The sequence below is a fragment of the Aspergillus versicolor genome, assembly GCF_001890125.1.
Source record: "Aspergillus versicolor CBS 583.65 unplaced genomic scaffold ASPVEscaffold_3, whole genome shotgun sequence".
Classification (NCBI taxonomy): domain Eukaryota; kingdom Fungi; phylum Ascomycota; class Eurotiomycetes; order Eurotiales; family Aspergillaceae; genus Aspergillus; species Aspergillus versicolor.
Genome location: NW_024467526.1, coordinates 1,385,839 through 1,402,378, shown reverse-complemented (window position 1 = coordinate 1,402,378; position 16,540 = coordinate 1,385,839). Strand labels below are relative to the sequence as shown.

The window sequence follows — 16,540 nt, the reverse complement described above, 5'->3', positions numbered from 1 at the left end:
ACAACGGTGATCGTGACGGGTCCAAAGCTCCAATTCCCAGCCTGCTCAATCGGCCGCTAAATAATAGGTTTCGTCATAAAAATGGCCTCCCCCCAGCCCGCGTCTCCGAGACGCAGTCGTGGTTTCAGCTCTAGCGGCAGATCCGAGAGATCAGAAAAAACCCATCGCTCCAGCGGTTCTGGCAATAAAGTACATCTCACTGAATCCGCCGAGGAAAAACATAGACGCAGTCTACAAACAAAAGCCGACCCAATGCTTGCCATGAACGAGGCGCAACCAAGTAGGTGTCGCTCGAGGCCCATCCTAGTTTTTGACGTTTGTTGACCGACTCCTTCGCAGACCTGGTTGCTTTGGAGAAGTCCAATATAGGTAGCCTTAGGGAACTTCAACACAAAGACCAATATGGAAATGTGATAGGTTCGTTTCCCCCGATCGCAACGTTGTTCCTGGAAGTATCGTTTTGGTATTAACGGTTGTAGTTGACCCTGACCTTTCGAACCCTACTCGCCCCCGTTTCGAACGTCCTCTGGACACAATCCGCTCATTCGAGGCTGCTATCTATGGACAATATTCTGGTCGCCCTGGGTCCTACGCACAAACAGGTGAGTACTCTTATCTCAGATCGGCCGTTGGTAACTTGGTCGCTAATTAGATGCAGCTGAAGAATCTACTCCTGGTGATTACAGCAGACGGAGCAGTTACTACAACCCACATTCAAACGGACAGCATAGGCAATATACTGATCGCGGATACCCCGGCCGGGCGAACTATTCACGACCGAACAGTTACATTGATAACGGCAACGGTTATTATAACGGTGGAGGACCCTCGGAGAGCTATTATCCGTATAATCAAAACGGCCCGCGGCGACCGCGTCAACATGCCCGGGGATATTCTGAGCAACCATCGTACTCAAGCCAGCAAAACGGCTATCCCCAGAATGGATACGCGCAAGGCGGCTACTATAAATCATCGGACAACATCACGGTGGCATCACCCTCAGGTTCTGGTAGCACTGCCGATCAATGGGCCAATTCGACCGACCCGAGTTCAATAAACAGCTCGCTTGACCAATTTCAGCAACAGCAGCAACTACAGCAACAGCAGGAGCAGGCTATGGCTGAGAGCTACGGTTTCCAAGGCTTCGGCGCCGGGCCAAATATCAACGATCAAGCATTCACGCCCAATACGGCCAAAAAGACCCCGTACGGTCAAGCCCCAGCGCCGCCACCGCCAGCGCATGATCCGAACGCCGGCGGCCCTGTTGGTGGTGCACCGCTCGCAGCCGGTCGACGCCATCTACAGCGCAAAGCGGTACAGCAACAGAGCATCTCTTCCGACGCGGGCGACAATAGTACGAAGCGAAAAAGCTGGTTCAAACGAAGATTCAGCAAAAATTAGTTCACCTTACTTTCCCCGGTCCCACTTTATTTCAGCGTGTTTTTACTTTTTGCGAATGTAATGCTCAATGGCGTTTATCTAACTAGGGCGCTGGAGTGTGGTGGAGGAATTCGCATTTTTCCTTTGTTTCTATTCGAATATTTGCTTGCAGGATTATTTAATCGGTTATGGATGGATGATGAGACTACGATTCAGTATATGCAGGGACCCTATGTTTTTATTCCCTTTCCTACTTATGAAATTATAGCAACACCTCACTTTACTTTATTTTGATTTTGAGCGGATTGTATTTTGATGTTATGGCTTGAGCACTTGACGTTGAATTATTGGATTTGTCTCACCTCCTGCACTCGATTCGGGCATTTCCATATATACTCACAGCATTATTCCTGTATTTATAACCAAAGAACTAGGATCTTAGGCAGAGGTAGTCAAATTCCAAACAAAAACTGACAAAAACAATTGTAGAGGGAATCACAATATAGACAAAAAAACAACAACAAAGACAAAAGATCATTCCGACAACTTCATCCTGTCAATACCGATACCCACATATTGTATGATATCAGATACCGTATAGACAGGACTCAAATCCCAAAGATAACCCCAACCCAGGCTATGTCCCTAAGTACCCTAGGTAGGTCACTTCTTGCCGAAGATCTTAAACTTCAACTTATCCGCCAAACCCTCAGGTGCAGCACCAGCCGCCTTCTCAGCCTTCTTCTCCTCCTTCGCCTTGGCCTTTTCTTCCTTTTTCTCGTCTTTGGCTTTCTGGTGCTCGGGGTCTAGATGGACGTTTCCCTGGCCGCCCCGCTATACGCCACATCAAGGAAGAGACATTGGTTAGCGAACCAATACAACTAGCCAAGGTTCCAGGTTTAGGTAGGATGGGAGGGGACTGAGCCACGTACACCGGTATGATAATCCCCTTCCATGGACTGGCGCACCGATATTTCGGGGATGAACTCCGCATCGTGCGGAATTTTGGTTGTTGGTTTTACATGTGGGGAGCCGATGTTGCCTGCGCCGCCGCGCTGGAAGTTAATAATATATTATTAGCGATATTGTGGATGTCGTTGAGACGGAAAGAATAAGACGAGCGCGCGTGCGCGCGCGAGAGAAATGTGGGAAAGGGGACATTGACATACACCAGCGGAATAAGCCCCGTCACCTTGGTCACCGATGGGCCCTTCGCGGACTATGCCACCGTCAATGTACCTATATTTTATCTATTTAGTATTAGGCGCGCTTTCGGGGTGGAGTTTATGTACTCGTTACTATCTGGACCGATGTTTCCTTGTCCTGGTTGCGATGCTGTGTCAGTTGTGTTTGCAGAACGGGTGTAGTCTGACCAGAAACAAAACAAACCTCCTCGGCCGTGAGAGACGATGGGTGCTTCGTGTTCGACCATGTTGAGCTGCTTGCTCTCTGTGTTGTGTTTTTAGCGCTGTGTATAGCAGGCCGTAGAGATCGGAGCAGGGGAAGGAGGATAGATAAGAGGGGGATCTGAGATAAATAAAGTACGGGAGGACCAGGACCCGACTTTGCCCTTACGGCGCATCCAAGAACTAGTGGGACAAGGCTAATGACGTTGGGGCTGATAGGTAAAGGAACCAAGATCTATATCAAGCGGGAGTATGAGGCCGAGCTGATAAGATAAAGTAGTGACTAACTTTTTGATTGATAGTGAGCAATGGATTGCGCCGCTTCTTCCCAACCTCGATAGCACAGGGTAAATATGGAACCAGCAAATGTTAATTTCAATTATACAAACACATAATCTGATATATTTGATGGTAACATAGAGAGCGGCATGGCCATCGTTCTACATCTGCACATGGCGCCATCTTACCCTGGCGTTGCCTCACCCTACGCGGCAACCTACTGTTGCTCCTTCTGCGCTGGGCCTCCTCCTGTGGTCGGAAGACCCATGAAGATTTTGAACGAATCGTAGCTGTTTAAAGTTAGCACCTGGCATGCAAGAAATCTCCAGATCTCGATCTAGATGGGCTGGAAAAAGCAAGCAAGAACATACATCATCCATTGGAGACCGGTCTAAAAAAACACCCGTCAGCTCAAAGCTTTAGGAGGTTCTTACGGAGATAACCAACTCACCAAGGTTCCGATCATGACAATCCTGACAGGAAGGCCGTTCCATAGACCTGCAAAGCCGATCTCTTTGTAGATTCGACTAGTGGCAGCACCGAATGCTTCGCCGGGTAGTCGATTGGCGTTCAATTTGGAAACGAGGACGTCCGCAGGGTGTGAAACTATGGCACACAGAATACCGGCGAGATAGCCCCCGGAAAATGCAACAGCAGTCTGCGCGCCCTTGTTATAGTCGGATTTCTTTCCTGGGAGGTAGTGATAGATGGCCGCGACGATGTTCTCGAAAGAGGCAAATTTCATCATGGTGTAAGGAATCTGCCGGCCCCAGAGAGGATACAAGCCCTTATACAATCTGACATAGTTAGTATTGCTAGGGGCCCACGGTCCACATTACTACTTACCCAGATGTTCCCTCCTTAGCAATGACAGCAGATATTCCGCCAAAAGTAGAGCGGAACTCGGGTGGAATAGACGTCTGCGTCCTGACTTTCACAGCCTCGAACGGGCAGAGCGCAACGTCGGCAATCAACTCAGCTGAAGCACTGGCAGTTAGGTACAAAGCTGTCTTGTAATGGTTCGCATTTTCAGTTCCAACAAGATCGCTGTAGAACTTTTTGAAGTATTCGTATCCTCCATATTTGAAGGCTCCTTGGGCCTTTTCACCCAGTCAGTACCATCCGCAGGTTCATCACAGTAGCATTTTCAGCTTACGCTGTAGCCAAAGAACGTGGGACTCCAGCCGGTAAACACACCCCTAAGGCCTTCGGCGGCGCGGATCTTACGGAATGCATCCATATTGCTCTTGTACATTGATGAGTCAACCTGGCGCCGGCATTTGATGAGATCCAATGGAGTAACAGCGGTGTGAGTAAAGCCCTAGTCAACCGTTAGTTAAGTAGATGTCACCAGAGTCAACAAATAGCCCTTACGCAAGCCATCAACCCACCGATGGTACAAGACGCATAATATTTGGCCGTCCATGGCTCGATCTTGCCGGTCTTAGCTTGGGCCTTCTGGCTCACGATGTTGTATTCGCGCGCAGCTTCTTTGCCAAAGGCATCTGCCTTCTTTTTGGTATCCTCGACAACACTCCAAGCGGGAAATGCTTCTCGTTTCCACTCCGTAGCACCGGAAGTCTGCGGAGCCCGGTTCGATGGGTGCTGGGAGAGAAAAGCATTGGAAATAACATTCTCCGAAGGAAACATCATGGCTGCTTCTTGATCTAGCAACGGTCAGTTCCATTTGACTAATCGTCCCCACTAGGGCTGAACAAGAGATGTACGGTGTAGGATGCCAACTTAAGGGCCCACCTTACCAACCTCTATGCATGAAAGGTATAGAAATGCCGGGAAGAAATTTGGCCTGATCAAAATAGCCGCGATAAAAAGGAACTGAATGTAAAAATAAGCACTAACTGGTGGTTTTTGTTTGTCGCAGGATGACGTATAGACATGTGACGCGTGACTACAAAAATCCTGGGCTGGCTCTATTGGGCAGGTACTCTTGGGCAATGTCACGGGAAGATGACTCGAAACCCATGGACGACGTCTCTAGCTTGCGTATGAAGATAGATCAACATGCGCCTTCAGCTTCCATTTGCCTCAGCAGCCGATTCCTGATCTGGAAGTCGTGCGGAATTAGCTTCTGTCTGGCTGGGTGCATCATCCTGGTCTGGCTATTTTTTTGGAGAGAACTAACAAAGTTTTCACAGTTGAATAGGAATTAGTAGTGACTTTCATGTTCATGTCATTTATTACTAGCTACTACTATCTAGCTACCTATGTGGATATTAAACGTGAGGTTGAGCGTTGTACCAAGCGCTACCAATCACGAATAGGGACGGTGAATATTACAATAATAATTAAAATCAAGGGCGGAAGATAGAAGCAGGAATAGATCAGATCATAAAATAATACAAACGACAGGGGTATGCATATCTCAAAGAAAATATTCACGTAATCGTCAAAAGCATGGTCGACGTAAAAAAAAGAAACACCAAAAAAAGGGAATCTAATAAGGAGAATTGACAATATCATCCCTACCAAGCCGGCTGCCCCAGCGAGTGCCGCGACGGCTGGGTGTGACGGGGCCAGCAATGCTTTCGCGGGTTGGTCTCTGTAAGGCTCGCTTTGCAACCATGTTGACTTCATTGGGGAGCGCAACAATGACATTCTTGTCTGAACCGAAGCGGAAATTGTCGGCCATCACGTCCTCAGAATAGCGTTTGATGGTGTAAGGGTCTTTGCGGCCCGCAACAACCTTCTTCAAGTTCCAGGTGATGATGAATGGACCCGTGGCAGTGACAATAGAAGTTTCCTCACTATCAACACCAGTGTTAAAGCGAGCGGGGGTAAACGAAATTGGCTTCTTTGTTTCGTGTTGGAATTGAGCAACGTGGGCAGGTGTTAGACCGAGCCGTCGAGGTTGTGGTTTGGAGTCCTTGGCGAACGAACGCTCGAATCCGAGTTTGCCTTCATTCTTACCGTCCTTTTGCAGAGAGTCAATGAGAAGGAGATAGGTGCGGCAAGTAGCAAGAATCCAGCGGCCATCAGCAGACACATCTAGACCGAATATGGCCTCTCCCAGTGCGGGAATATGTGTCTTTGCGTTGATTCCCAGACGGTCAAACATACGAATATCACCCTTGTTGGAGGCCACGGCGAGATATCCCTTCTCTGTTGTTGCCAGGGCAGAGAAGTCGTTCTTGCTCGCATACTGCTTCAGTTCCGCATCAACCAGCTTGTTTCCAGCCAAACGAGGATCAACACGGAAAAGTGCATTGTTAGAAGCTCCAACGAATGGTTGAGCAGATGTCATTTGAGAAAATTTCTGCCAGAATCAATACCAGAATGGCAATAATTATTTATAGAAGGAAAGACTTACACTCTCAGGAGCAAAGGTTTCGACCGGAATATCATCATGGACCTTCCACTCGTCGACAATCTTACCATATTCCAAATCCATTCGATAGAGAGAGTTGGGGTTATCGTTGTTCTGGAGAATTAGATTCGAGTCTTCAGCGTGCAGCATGACCTTCTTAGGACTGAAGAGCTTGCCCTTGGGCGTTTCGACCTTGGAAATGTTGGTGGAAAATTCGAGGTTGTTGTCCGGCGTGTGCTTGAAGACTCCAATCTTGGAACCACGAACGACAAAGGAGCGATCATGCTTGTAACCGACGGCGAGCTGAGAATTGACATTTCCGTCGGCATCACGCGTCACAACGTCGTCCTGCTCTTCATCAGAATCATAGTGTTCGCTGCGTTGGCCATCATTGGTGTCATCTTCCTCTTCCTCCTCCTCTTCCTCCTCTTCTTTCTCCGCCTCCTCTGCATCTTCCATGGTGAGATCCTGGAAAGCGTCCAAGACATACTCCTTGTCGTTGTCCTTCACTTTAGTCCATTTGACCTCGTTCAGTTGCTCCCAGAGCGCTTGGAGCAAACCCTGCTGAAACCTTTCTTCCGTTTCTTGGTCTTTGAAGCGCAAAAGCCAAGAATAAGCCGATCCGGCCTCATCATAGTGGTTGAAGATAAACGACAAGTATTCAAAATTGAACACGGGGTTGATATCTGCCACCACGGCCTGTCCTAACCAATCCTTGTCCTCGCCGTTGATTTGAAGCCAGTATCTCCAGTCACCAACTTCAGTGACGGTAGCAGTCACGTTAGAATCTTGAAGGACAAAAGTTCCAGTTTGGAAATCGAAGAGATGCAATTCCGCTCGCTCCTTAGTTAAAAGTTCCCTGGCCTCGGGTTCGGTAGCAGAGGGAGGCGCGACGGTTTTCTCATCAGTCACAGCTGGCGCAGCGAGTTGCTTCTTGGAGCGAGTGTATTCAGCGTCTCGAACCATGGCGGAGTCCCTAGACGCCACAGAATGTGTTCGAGTCTTCGTTGGCGACGCGATCGGGCTTGCAGACGGGATAGGCCTCTCCTCCTGGAAGGAAAATTCCTGAAGCTCTTCTTCGGTCGCCCTCTGGGCGCTTCGGCGATACTTACGTTCGTATTGACACTGGAAAGCAGCCAATTCGAACGTGGCAACCTTGTCCGAAGGAGCTGAAGGGTCACAGACAAATTCAAACAAGTCACCCACGTCGCCACTTAGGTCTCTCCAGGCGAGGATTTTCGAGCTACCTTCGCGTACCTCCGAGCGGAAGTGGAGATTCTGGTCGAGAAGGAAAGCTTTCTCGTCTTTGTCCAATGAATCACTAGCTCCCTGGCCGTCGTCGTCTTCGGCAAGCTCTTCCTCCCCTTCTTCATAGGCACGCTGGATAACAAGTTGATACTGGAACTCCTGGCCGGTGCGTCGAATTGAGGCAGCAGCGTCCTTGAAGATAAGCTCAGAGTAACCCTTTGGGGATAGTGGGCGGACGAGGTATAGTTGGCCTTGCGGTATGTCGATGATGGATTCTTTGGAGCTATCACCAAAGATGAATTTGCTCACTATAGTGGTTGTCACAAGCAGTAGTTAGTGTGATGCCTTCTTTCCCAGTGGCAAAGTGGAAAGTCAATCTGAGGCGGTATGAGGAGGGGTAGATCGCGGGGTAAGAACAACAAACAAACAAACACTGAAAGTTGAAACATGGAAGGAGAAGGGAGAAAGCGGGTTAGGTGCACAGTGACATACCATTACGGAGCATGAACATGTTGGCGGAATCTCGGGCTGCTGAGCAACAGCTGATAGCTCAGTTTGTTTGTTTTTTGCTGAAGGAAGGTGGCCCCAGAGCAGGGATCACAAAAGGAACAGGGCGAAGGAACCAGAGGGCGAAATGACAGCTGAAGGCTTAGTCAGAAGGCGAGGTTTCATCACCCGTAACAGGAATTCCAGATGCTTCCAGAAGGATGTCCTTCACGTCAAGGAGAAAGTGATGATATGCTGGACTTTTTTCTTTGAGGCGGGCCCATAACAAATAACACCGATCTTAGGTTATGTCATCGCCTAGTGGCAACGATGTGGCAATGCTGTGGCGCTAAAACCAGTGGCGGTGCAAATGGCATTATCTTATCGCTGGGATCTGGAGATGTCATTATGTTGCTCCAGTTCGTACAGTAATATATTAATTGATTAGCTATTCAATGCAGAACTGTTTAGTTTCATTCATATTAGATCTCAACGGAAAGTATACACTGCAATAGAACACGACGATAAAACATATATACTTTAAAAACATACCAACCCTGCAGGTGCCTATATTTATAGCGCGACTGATAATATCTATACCTGCTACTTTCTCAATTGCTTTGTATGCAAAGCAATAAAAAGAGGCCTAGAACGACTCTTGGTGGCGTTTTCAGTTTGTACAATGGCTGCAGGCCGTTTGAAATGCAGCTCAAAGTTATTGGTATTCTAAGAATGCTATGTTGATTCTATTCCCTTCAATATAGGATGAAACTGGGAGCACTGAACTTGCAGTCTTTGGGTTGTACATTTATTCAGATTGCTGGTGATCCTCGGCGGCGTCATTATTACCGGCGTCAGCAGTTTCAATTGTTTCCGGTGCAGCTTCTTTCTCACTGCACGGTTCGCCATTGTCATCATGTGGCGTCGAATGATCTTTTTCACTGTCCCTCAAAACACCCCCTTTTCGTGCCGGCAGTGTCTGCATAAATGCCTCTCCCCAGTCCCTTAATTTTAGCCACCGTACCATGATTTCCACGACATGATTCGTCGCTAAGACGGGGCGCGAAGCCATCTGAATATAACTTCCAATCGGTAGCTTCGCGGTTTTAATGCCCAGCTCAGTTGCCCGCTTGTGGCAGATCCCCTTGTGTCGATTCTTGTCCACTAGGCCGCCAATGATATAAGTGCTGTACGGTTTGAGTTCGGTCAATGTTTCCGAGCTGTCACTGGAGAGGTATACAATCTCCCCATCTTCCGGTTTGGCATCAGCTTTGTCTGCGAACGGCCCATCCAATTCCCCACCCTGTGACCCTTGCATTAACTCGGTGGCTTGGTTCGCAGCATAAAACCAATCTTCTGTCAAGAAGCGAACTCCTCGCCAGCTCTCATGGGTTCTGTTAAGTACTGTTTCGAAACGCTCCTTCAACAATTTATCGAAAGATGACAGGACCAAATGAGCATTATATGGAGATTTGTTATTCTCCGAGTACGCTCGGGTAAGTTGTTGCGCTAGGGAAACTCTCTCTTTTTCCATCATAAGGTCGTCGAATCCACAGTCAATAACCAGAGTAAGTGGAAGCCTAGTTGGTTTTCGGGGTCGCTCGGTCTTTGGGAACAGCTTTCGCACCTCTTCTGACGGATTTTTGCCCTGTTTATTTGCTTCGTCCCAGACTGCGCGTTTTCGGCTTTTCTTATCAGCAGCCCTTTGCCTGCGAACAACCTTGCGCGAATCTCGTTCCGCTTCCCATTGTTCACGCCGCGCTTGCCTTCTCATCTGTCTCTTTGATAACTTCTGTGAGGTAGGTTCGGATCCATCTGGGCCAGGCGTTGGCGTCTCCGGTTTCTTCTCTGTGGCCGCAGTGGGGATCTCGTGTGTCGCATCGTGGTGTTTGGAGGTATCGTCAAGCGCGCTTTCAATGGCACCGGTCATTAACGGTTCGGACTCATGAGCCTCAGTCACATCAACTTTTTGGATCTTTCTAGGCCGCTCTTCTCCCTCCATTGTGTGATTTCGAGTGGATGACAAGGTGCTGGGGTATTAACCTGTCCAGCTTCCTTCGAATTGGAAAAAAAAGCTTCGGGTGAAAGCAGCCCCACATTGAGCAAGTTCATGTCGCTGCTTTAGCTGTCAGGTGATTTCATACCAGCGGCATAGACGTTTTTTGTCTAGATCAATTAGCCTTCTGTACATATTTCAGATGGCTCCCTACTAATAACCATAGTAAAATATTCGAACCTAACGAAATGTACCGTGGTAGCTTATTTCGATGCGCTTCCTAACGAAGGACGATCCTCAAGAAGAAAGTCCAACCAATCACAACTCACAAAGCACCCATTACCAAACGCAGGCTCCGACACGTGACCAGAAACCCAACTTCTCCGCCAACTCCATCATCACTGAAGACCTACCCTTCGAACGAAACGCCCCCTCTCCACACCAATTGAAGGCAGCTGCCGATCTCGTCAGTCGCCAACATGCCTCAGGATATGCCCCCAGCCGGGGGCTACCGGCAAGTGCAGTATAAGGTACGCCTGATTACTCCCTTTCGTCCGCCGACGAACAGTCAAATCACCACACGACCGACCCATGTTCCGACTACGAGATGGAATTGAGTGCTAACAAGTAGTCCGATTAAAAGCGCAACGTCCCCGCCCGTGGTTTCCGACCCATTACCTACCTCGTTGGCATGCACCTTTTCATGGCCTACGGATACTACAAGCTCTTCCACGGTATTCGGGAACAGAAGTACGTACCTTAATATATCGCAATCCAGAGACGCCGAACGCAATAAAAAGGAAGTAACTAATTGAATTTTGTGTTCTAGCGAGCTTGCCCGTGAGAAGATCTGGGGTCGTCTACACATCCTCCCTCTCCTCCAGGCTGAGGAAGACCGCGACCAGGCTCGCCGATACTTCGCCGACAAGGCGCGCGAGCAGCAACTGCTGGGAGGCGAGACGAAGGTTTACAACTCTGACCGGTACGTATTGCGTCGCCTGGTGTCCGCTGGCTTTTTAATTGCCTTTTTGGGAGGGTGCTGACTAACAATGGGGATTTTAGATTCGTTCGTCCTACATATGCGTACACGCCCGCAAAGGCCATGAATTAAGGGGGTGTGGTGAATTGTGAATTGTTTGGTGTTGACGAGTCAGAATAGATATGAGCTGTCGGTTCTGGCGAAGAATAGATGAAGGGAATACAATTGCGTGAGCGGAGGTCGAAGACGATTATCGGAGTTTTCCGGCGAAGTTGAAGGCTCGAGAAACAATGTACACTGTAGATATACCGTCTGGAAAAAGGCAGACTAGTTTCACAACAATTTTTTCGTTTTTCTCTCCATTATCATGATTCCGTGCTTTTATAAACCTACATATAAGCTGAGACATAATCTTCATATATAGGAGTAGATAAGTTCATCAGGAGGACAAGATATAGGCATTATAATATCTAAGCCTCAAGGAAGGATATCTATTTTCTTTTCCAGACCACCGGGTGCCAACTATACGCTCAAGTGAGACCATAATATACAAAGTCAGGGCTCATACTCAACCAAACATATCCGCAACGCCGGAAAGGTCTGGTCCATCATTTATATCAACCTTGTGGCCTTGCTGACCTTCCATCTCGTTGCTCATATATCTCTCTTGGAGAGCGCTTCGTGCTTTTCGGCGTTCTTCACGAGATCCCAGAATCTTGCCTTGTTCGGCAACGCTGACACCTCTAAGCCCTTCTAGGAGGTCAAGGACCAAGGCTCGCTGCTGGCGTGCTGATGTGGAGCGCACAAGAGCAGCTTCTGTACTCGCTACTAACTGTTCAGTCATGCCGGGAAGGCTGAGTATTAGGGCCTTTGGTGTTGCTGTGCTTGCGCCGTACAAGACCCAGATGGATGCGATGAGTTGCGCCAGGTCTTTCTGCATATCGACGAAGTATGGCTCGTGCACTGACGTTATACATGCCTTTAGCACTTCGGAAGAGATGAATTCGCGGATAGTTATGACCGTTTGTGAGTTGTTGGGAGGAGCAAAGTCTTGCAGGATGGATCGAATGACCCGTGTTATAATACTACAACACCGTGTATCACGCATACGCAGGGCGTGGGTACAGAAAAGCATTACTGGCTCGAAAATTTCAGTGGAAGAGAGGACAAAGTGTCTGATCGAGTCTGACAGTGCTGGTGGCGGGAGGGGGACACTTGGATCCGCGGGTTCCTCGTCAGGGTCTATAGATTCAGGGATTAGCTTGGTGGATAGATTGATTTCTTTTGGGCTGTGTTTCGCACCTCCTCGTTGCGGGTCCAGAAGGCTTGCCACCATGATAACTGTTGAATATGTCAGCTGTCGTAGGATGCTTTCTGACTTCATTTCATCGGCTAAGTCGCCGTCTCCCAGTCCTGATTTGCGCTGTTCAATGATCTCCCATTCCGACGTGACTTTTCGGTCGATATTGATAAATAGGGTGGACAGCATTGGGGGCAAGAATTGGCTTCGAAAGCGGACAGGGCAGTCATCAATTAGACACCTAGAGATGTTGAGAAGGACCGAAAATTGATGGGAAGAGAGATGAGGGGAGTCTTTGAAAAGAGCTTGGGATAGCGGCCCAGGAAGTTCGGCAAATCCATAGAAATGCTCGCGCATTCTGCTCATGCTGAAGAGCATAGAGTAGCAGGATTCTCTAACAGCCCTGATTTTGCCTCTCACCGATGACGCGAAGCCCTCAAGGGACGCCCGAGAAGCGGTGATTTTCGCGTAGAAATCATCTCGACTTCCAGTTGATATACCAGCTTGCCAGAATCTATCTGTTAGAATCCGCTCAACAATACCCCGCATGTCACCAGGCAGACCGGCCCAATTCTCTGGGTTGTGAAACGCATGGGCATTGCTGCCAGGATATTAGTTCAGAACGTCCAATTATCACCATGGATCTTACCTGACAAGCTGCAAAAGAATTGGTAAGACTGTTGGGATGATGTCATGCCAGATAGTACAGGCAATGTCGTATGGTGGTTCCGCTTTCTTGAGCTTGTCCGTAGAGACAGCTAACATCGTCTTCGTGCCCCTTAGAGGTAGTTGCTATATTGCTTGTTAGTTTCTAACTGCAGAATTGGGCTCTAAGGGCTTATCACCTGAAACTTTCGGGTCATTTCCTCCTGGACTTGTTTGCCCTCCGCATCAAGAGTCACCTCTGACCAGTCCGCCAGCTTTTGAGCTTGTTGCGACTGCATATATGGCCCTACATTTTGCAGCCCGAGCATCCTGCAAAACCCTTCAAAGGTTGAGCACATATTGCGGAGCTCGTCATCCTGCCAGGCTTGCTTAATCGGTTCCACGAATGAAGCCAATCGCGACTGACGCAGGTAAGGGTCGATGTTATTTGCACGTTGCCTAAAGTGGTCAGCAATTGGACGGTAGATAGAACGACAGGTCCACCATACATAATAATAAGAAGAATAGAGGTGAATTCCATATGAAGCTTATCGTCCACTCGGTTGGCCAGGGTAATCTCTTGGATCTTAGGCTCTAGAAGGTCATAGAAGGTCTGCAGGCGTTTGTTAGTAGAACCTCCCGTCATCGAATAAGGGGGGGACCTCACTGAAAAGTAATCAGCATAGCGAGTTGCAAGCCGACGTAGCTCATGACTAGCCAATCCATGGAGCTCCTTTACGGCTTCTGAATAAGCTGGGAACTCCGGCTGGTCAGGTAGACGTGTCATAAGAGTGTACTCTAAAACCTTGAGCGCAAAACTGGGTGTTTTATCAAGGGCTTTTGAGGATATGTCGACGACAAGTTTTACGATGCGCTGCTTCAAGACAGGATCCTACATCATATGGTCAATTGAGCGTATGATGCCAAACTGGGGACTGAACAAACCTCGAAGTTTCTTTGCATCAACTTATATGCCCAAGTTTCTAGAATATTTTCTAGTTCGGCGCGCCTTTGTTCCTACATTTCGTTAGTATAACCTCCGCCCACGCATCTGAAGAAACCTACATCTTGCTGCGGCATCCGTCCATGCAGTGCAACCCATTTATTATAACCCTTCAGGGTCGCATCAACAACCGCAAATTGCGTATCTGCGCGCATCAAAGGCACTGAGTTCTTAGAGAACGATTCCGCTTGTAGTTGATTAGCATAAACTCAAAAAATTAGTTAGAGGTAGTAAACGTACCGGTGAATGGTTTGGCCCCGCTATACAGGTTATCTAGATTGCCATCAACTCCAAGGAGGATATGGGGGATGGCTTCTTCTGGCCGTTTTTGTACTATCGTTTCGATAATGGACGAACAGTAGCGACGGTAGTTCCCAACGAATGCATGCTTTTCCGGAACGGTGTCAATATCTTCATTAAGGAATATTACTGTGGGATCCTCCGAATCGGCAGGGAGGGACTCCCAATGTACAAGACGTTCAGTACAGATGGTTAGTAATGGTGGGATGAGGTTCACCACAACTTCTAGGTTCCCAACCTTCGGGGATGCAATTAGTTTTGACCAAATATGCAGAACGGGTATCGACACAGTGAGACTGCGATGCTGAACAACGTTTAACATGAGATGGAAAAAGAATGGCAAGTCCACACCAGGTGAACTTTCAATAGTGAAACCCTTTTCTTCAAGAAAACCCGCAACATAGGAAACCACCTATGGATATATTAGTGCAACCCTTTAATTTTAACCGGATGGTAGCAGTACCTCAGAAAGCTTTTTGGATATTGTGTACTTTGTATCGTCGATATCTTCGGGGCCAACAACTGACCACTGAAATAACTTTAAGATCACATTGAGGGACTCCGTTTCATACATTATATGTACTAGGGGTTGAAATCCTTCACTGTCGTATGCTGATCTGCTATATAGCGCATGTAACGCCTCGACCGCAGCCTAGATTTTGGGTAAGCATTTTGGGCCTCCAAGAATGTCAATCAAATACTTACCAACAGCACCTGCTCATCACTGCAAGTGAAAGCTCTAGCAATGCTCTGAACGCAGCCTGAGAGATGAATAGCCCTAGGTATTGACCACACTAGCACCGACTTGAAGTTGGCTAGAGCCTTCAGAGCAGCATCCTTTGCTTGTTTCGAATGTTGTATATTGCCAATGCAGTCGTGCAGAAATTCGCAGATTCGGGCCAGCCAACCCTCGTTCCCACAACGGATTTCTACATGGTTATCGCGTTCCGGATGCGCTTGCTCGAATACAACCAGGGGGGTGTAAATTTCCACCAAGTTTCGGTTTAGATCCGTTCCGCGGAGCGATGAAACGGTATCCTCGCGATAGAATATATCTTCCGAAAGTGTCTCAAGAACGAGTAGGACCAGTTCCTTATGCACAAGACTTGCATTCCAGAATTGGAGGAGTCGTTCATCCATGTCCAGCCAATCCAGGCCCCAGCTCCTCTTGGCGACCTCAGCCCATAATTGCGGAATCTTGTTGCGAATATATGCAGGATCTTCTGGTTGAATGGCTTCGGCAAGCTTCAAAACGATATCCCTCAAGCCCACTATCTCATCCGTAGCAGTGAACGAAGTATGGCGTAGGACGTGGTCAAGAAGGGTCAACCCGAAATAGCGAACCAGTACATCGTTTTCTCTTCGCGACGCTAGCAGATAGCCATTCCGAGCGGCGGATGGGCTTCCCTTCTGCGATTCCACAAACTGGAGTGCCTCGCGGCGAAGCTCATTTGTTGACGAAGGATTGTGTATGAGCTCAAGCGCACGAACGATATCGGCCATCCTCCCGTCCGCCAGTCCATCTTCCGCAGCCATTGTTTCGCGGGAGCCGGTCGTTCACGAGTAAAATATCAATTACGAGCCTGAACCTTTGGAATTGCTGCACAAAGCTCGTTGCTATCCGCTATCACTTCCAGATGGATTCTTGTCTGTTTTCCACCTCTTAAACTGCCGTGAAAAGCGACGAAAGGGAGATTCCAAAATTTGCGTTTTCCCTGTTGAATGGAGAGAGTTGAAATATCAGCAAGCAAACTGCGTGGTGACAAACGACAGTACGTCCAAGACTCAGGCAGCTCGGCCAACGGTGTGGCTAGGCAATAGGCAGGAAACGAAGACTGCGGCTGAGATCGGGATTCTTTCCCTAAAGGTGTCGATAGAGTGTCCTTGCGGGTAATGGGGAAGGGGATTATCCAACCTTCCCCAAAAATATGATCTGAAATCCAGAGCCGAATCTGCTGCTTTGAACGACCGAGAGCAGGAGGTTGTTGTTGAGTAGTTAGAGAAGGCGGTACCTACTCCGCGGACTGGGAGAATTTTCCACGCGCTCCGGCCGCAATGACCACACCACACCGACTTGGAGGGGCAGTTTCTTACCGCCCGCCTTATCGATAAGCAATCAAATAAAACCACCATAAACAGACTAACGTCATGGCATGATATACCCCAGATCTACGAGTACTGCATGATGAGATC

The 16,540-nt window shown here is 48.3% G+C and overlaps 8 protein-coding genes across 8 annotated transcripts; 3 read left to right on the top strand and 5 right to left on the bottom strand.

Annotated features, from left to right (window-relative positions):
* Positions 1 to 252: 252 nt before the first annotated feature.
* ASPVEDRAFT_91579 (uncharacterized protein) lies at positions 253 to 1,362 on the top strand (the record flags this gene model as incomplete). The annotated part of the gene is made up of 4 exons (XM_040818755.1): positions 253 to 280; positions 340 to 417; positions 480 to 602; positions 665 to 1,362. Coding segments are annotated over 4 exons (927 nt in total), but the record flags the coding sequence as incomplete, so codon positions are not given.
* A 980-nt stretch (positions 1,363 to 2,342) lies between these two features.
* ASPVEDRAFT_39466 (uncharacterized protein) lies at positions 2,343 to 3,125 on the bottom strand. Its single transcript, XM_040811930.1, has 3 exons — positions 2,673 to 3,125; positions 2,550 to 2,619; positions 2,343 to 2,422 (listed from the first exon to the last, which is right to left on the bottom strand). Exons 1-3 carry the CDS (start codon positions 2,810 to 2,812, stop codon positions 2,399 to 2,401), a joined length of 234 nt encoding a protein of 77 aa, XP_040665846.1. The 5' UTR covers positions 2,813 to 3,125; the 3' UTR covers positions 2,343 to 2,398.
* A 157-nt stretch (positions 3,126 to 3,282) lies between these two features.
* Positions 3,283 to 4,715, bottom strand: ASPVEDRAFT_127000 (putative mitochondrial phosphate carrier protein; the record flags this gene model as incomplete). The annotated part of the gene is made up of 6 exons (XM_040806414.1): positions 3,283 to 3,355; positions 3,437 to 3,456; positions 3,517 to 3,862; positions 3,912 to 4,165; positions 4,222 to 4,386; positions 4,440 to 4,715. 6 exons carry the CDS (start codon positions 4,713 to 4,715, stop codon positions 3,283 to 3,285), a joined length of 1,134 nt encoding a protein of 377 aa, XP_040665845.1.
* ASPVEDRAFT_543221 (uncharacterized protein) lies at positions 4,712 to 5,283 on the top strand. Its single transcript, XM_040814917.1, has one exon. It carries the CDS (start codon positions 4,949 to 4,951, stop codon positions 5,234 to 5,236), a length of 288 nt encoding a protein of 95 aa, XP_040665844.1. The 5' UTR covers positions 4,712 to 4,948; the 3' UTR covers positions 5,237 to 5,283.
* A 237-nt stretch (positions 5,284 to 5,520) lies between these two features.
* ASPVEDRAFT_51340 (uncharacterized protein) lies at positions 5,521 to 8,149 on the bottom strand (the record flags this gene model as incomplete). Its single annotated transcript, XM_040814461.1, has 3 exons — positions 5,521 to 6,339; positions 6,394 to 7,946; positions 8,131 to 8,149. 3 exons carry the CDS (start codon positions 8,147 to 8,149, stop codon positions 5,521 to 5,523), a joined length of 2,391 nt encoding a protein of 796 aa, XP_040665843.1.
* A 391-nt stretch (positions 8,150 to 8,540) lies between these two features.
* trm10 (tRNA (guanine(9)-N(1))-methyltransferase) lies at positions 8,541 to 10,340 on the bottom strand. Its single transcript, XM_040811929.1, has one exon. It carries the CDS (start codon positions 10,124 to 10,126, stop codon positions 8,933 to 8,935), a length of 1,194 nt encoding a protein of 397 aa, XP_040665842.1. The 5' UTR covers positions 10,127 to 10,340; the 3' UTR covers positions 8,541 to 8,932.
* Positions 10,341 to 10,540: 200 nt separating this feature from the next.
* Positions 10,541 to 11,540, top strand: ASPVEDRAFT_149053 (putative NADH-ubiquinone oxidoreductase subunit GRIM-19). The gene is made up of 4 exons (XM_040808189.1): positions 10,541 to 10,650; positions 10,764 to 10,870; positions 10,950 to 11,102; positions 11,183 to 11,540. The coding sequence occupies exons 1-4, from the start codon at positions 10,600 to 10,602 to the stop codon at positions 11,229 to 11,231; spliced, it is 360 nt and encodes a 119-aa protein (XP_040665841.1). The 5' UTR covers positions 10,541 to 10,599; the 3' UTR covers positions 11,232 to 11,540.
* A 127-nt stretch (positions 11,541 to 11,667) lies between these two features.
* ASPVEDRAFT_126595 (karyopherin MSN5) lies at positions 11,668 to 15,883 on the bottom strand (the record flags this gene model as incomplete). The annotated part of the gene is made up of 11 exons (XM_040806377.1): positions 11,668 to 12,341; positions 12,402 to 13,000; positions 13,049 to 13,191; positions 13,245 to 13,503; positions 13,554 to 13,657; positions 13,712 to 13,936; positions 13,990 to 14,061; positions 14,110 to 14,234; positions 14,288 to 14,759; positions 14,811 to 14,999; positions 15,053 to 15,883. 11 exons carry the CDS (start codon positions 15,881 to 15,883, stop codon positions 11,668 to 11,670), a joined length of 3,693 nt encoding a protein of 1,230 aa, XP_040665840.1.
* Positions 15,884 to 16,540: the final 657 nt, after the last annotated feature.

Bases quoted from the DNA above. Each gene is read 5' to 3' on its own strand.
- ASPVEDRAFT_543221 (XM_040814917.1), top strand. From the start codon at position 4,949: ATGACGTATAGACATGTGACGCGTGACTACAAAAATCCTGGGCTGGCT.
- trm10 (XM_040811929.1), bottom strand. From the start codon at position 10,126: ATGGAGGGAGAAGAGCGGCCTAGAAAGATCCAAAAAGTTGATGTGACT.
- ASPVEDRAFT_149053 (XM_040808189.1), top strand. From the start codon at position 10,600: ATGCCTCAGGATATGCCCCCAGCCGGGGGCTACCGGCAAGTGCAGTAT. The intron at 10,871-10,949 runs GTACGTACCTTA...TTTGTGTTCTAG, and splicing joins CACGGTATTCGGGAACAGAA to CGAGCTTGCCCGTGAGAAGA. The intron at 11,103-11,182 runs GTACGTATTGCG...TGGGGATTTTAG, and splicing joins AAGGTTTACAACTCTGACCG to ATTCGTTCGTCCTACATATG.
- ASPVEDRAFT_39466 (XM_040811930.1), bottom strand. From the start codon at position 2,812: ATGGTCGAACACGAAGCACCCATCGTCTCTCACGGCCGAGGAGGTTTG. The intron at 2,620-2,672 runs GTACATAAACTC...GATAAAATATAG, and splicing joins ATCGGTCCAGATAGTAACGA to GTACATTGACGGTGGCATAG. The intron at 2,423-2,549 runs GTATGTCAATGT...GCGGCGGCGCAG, and splicing joins ACGGGGCTTATTCCGCTGGT to GCAACATCGGCTCCCCACAT.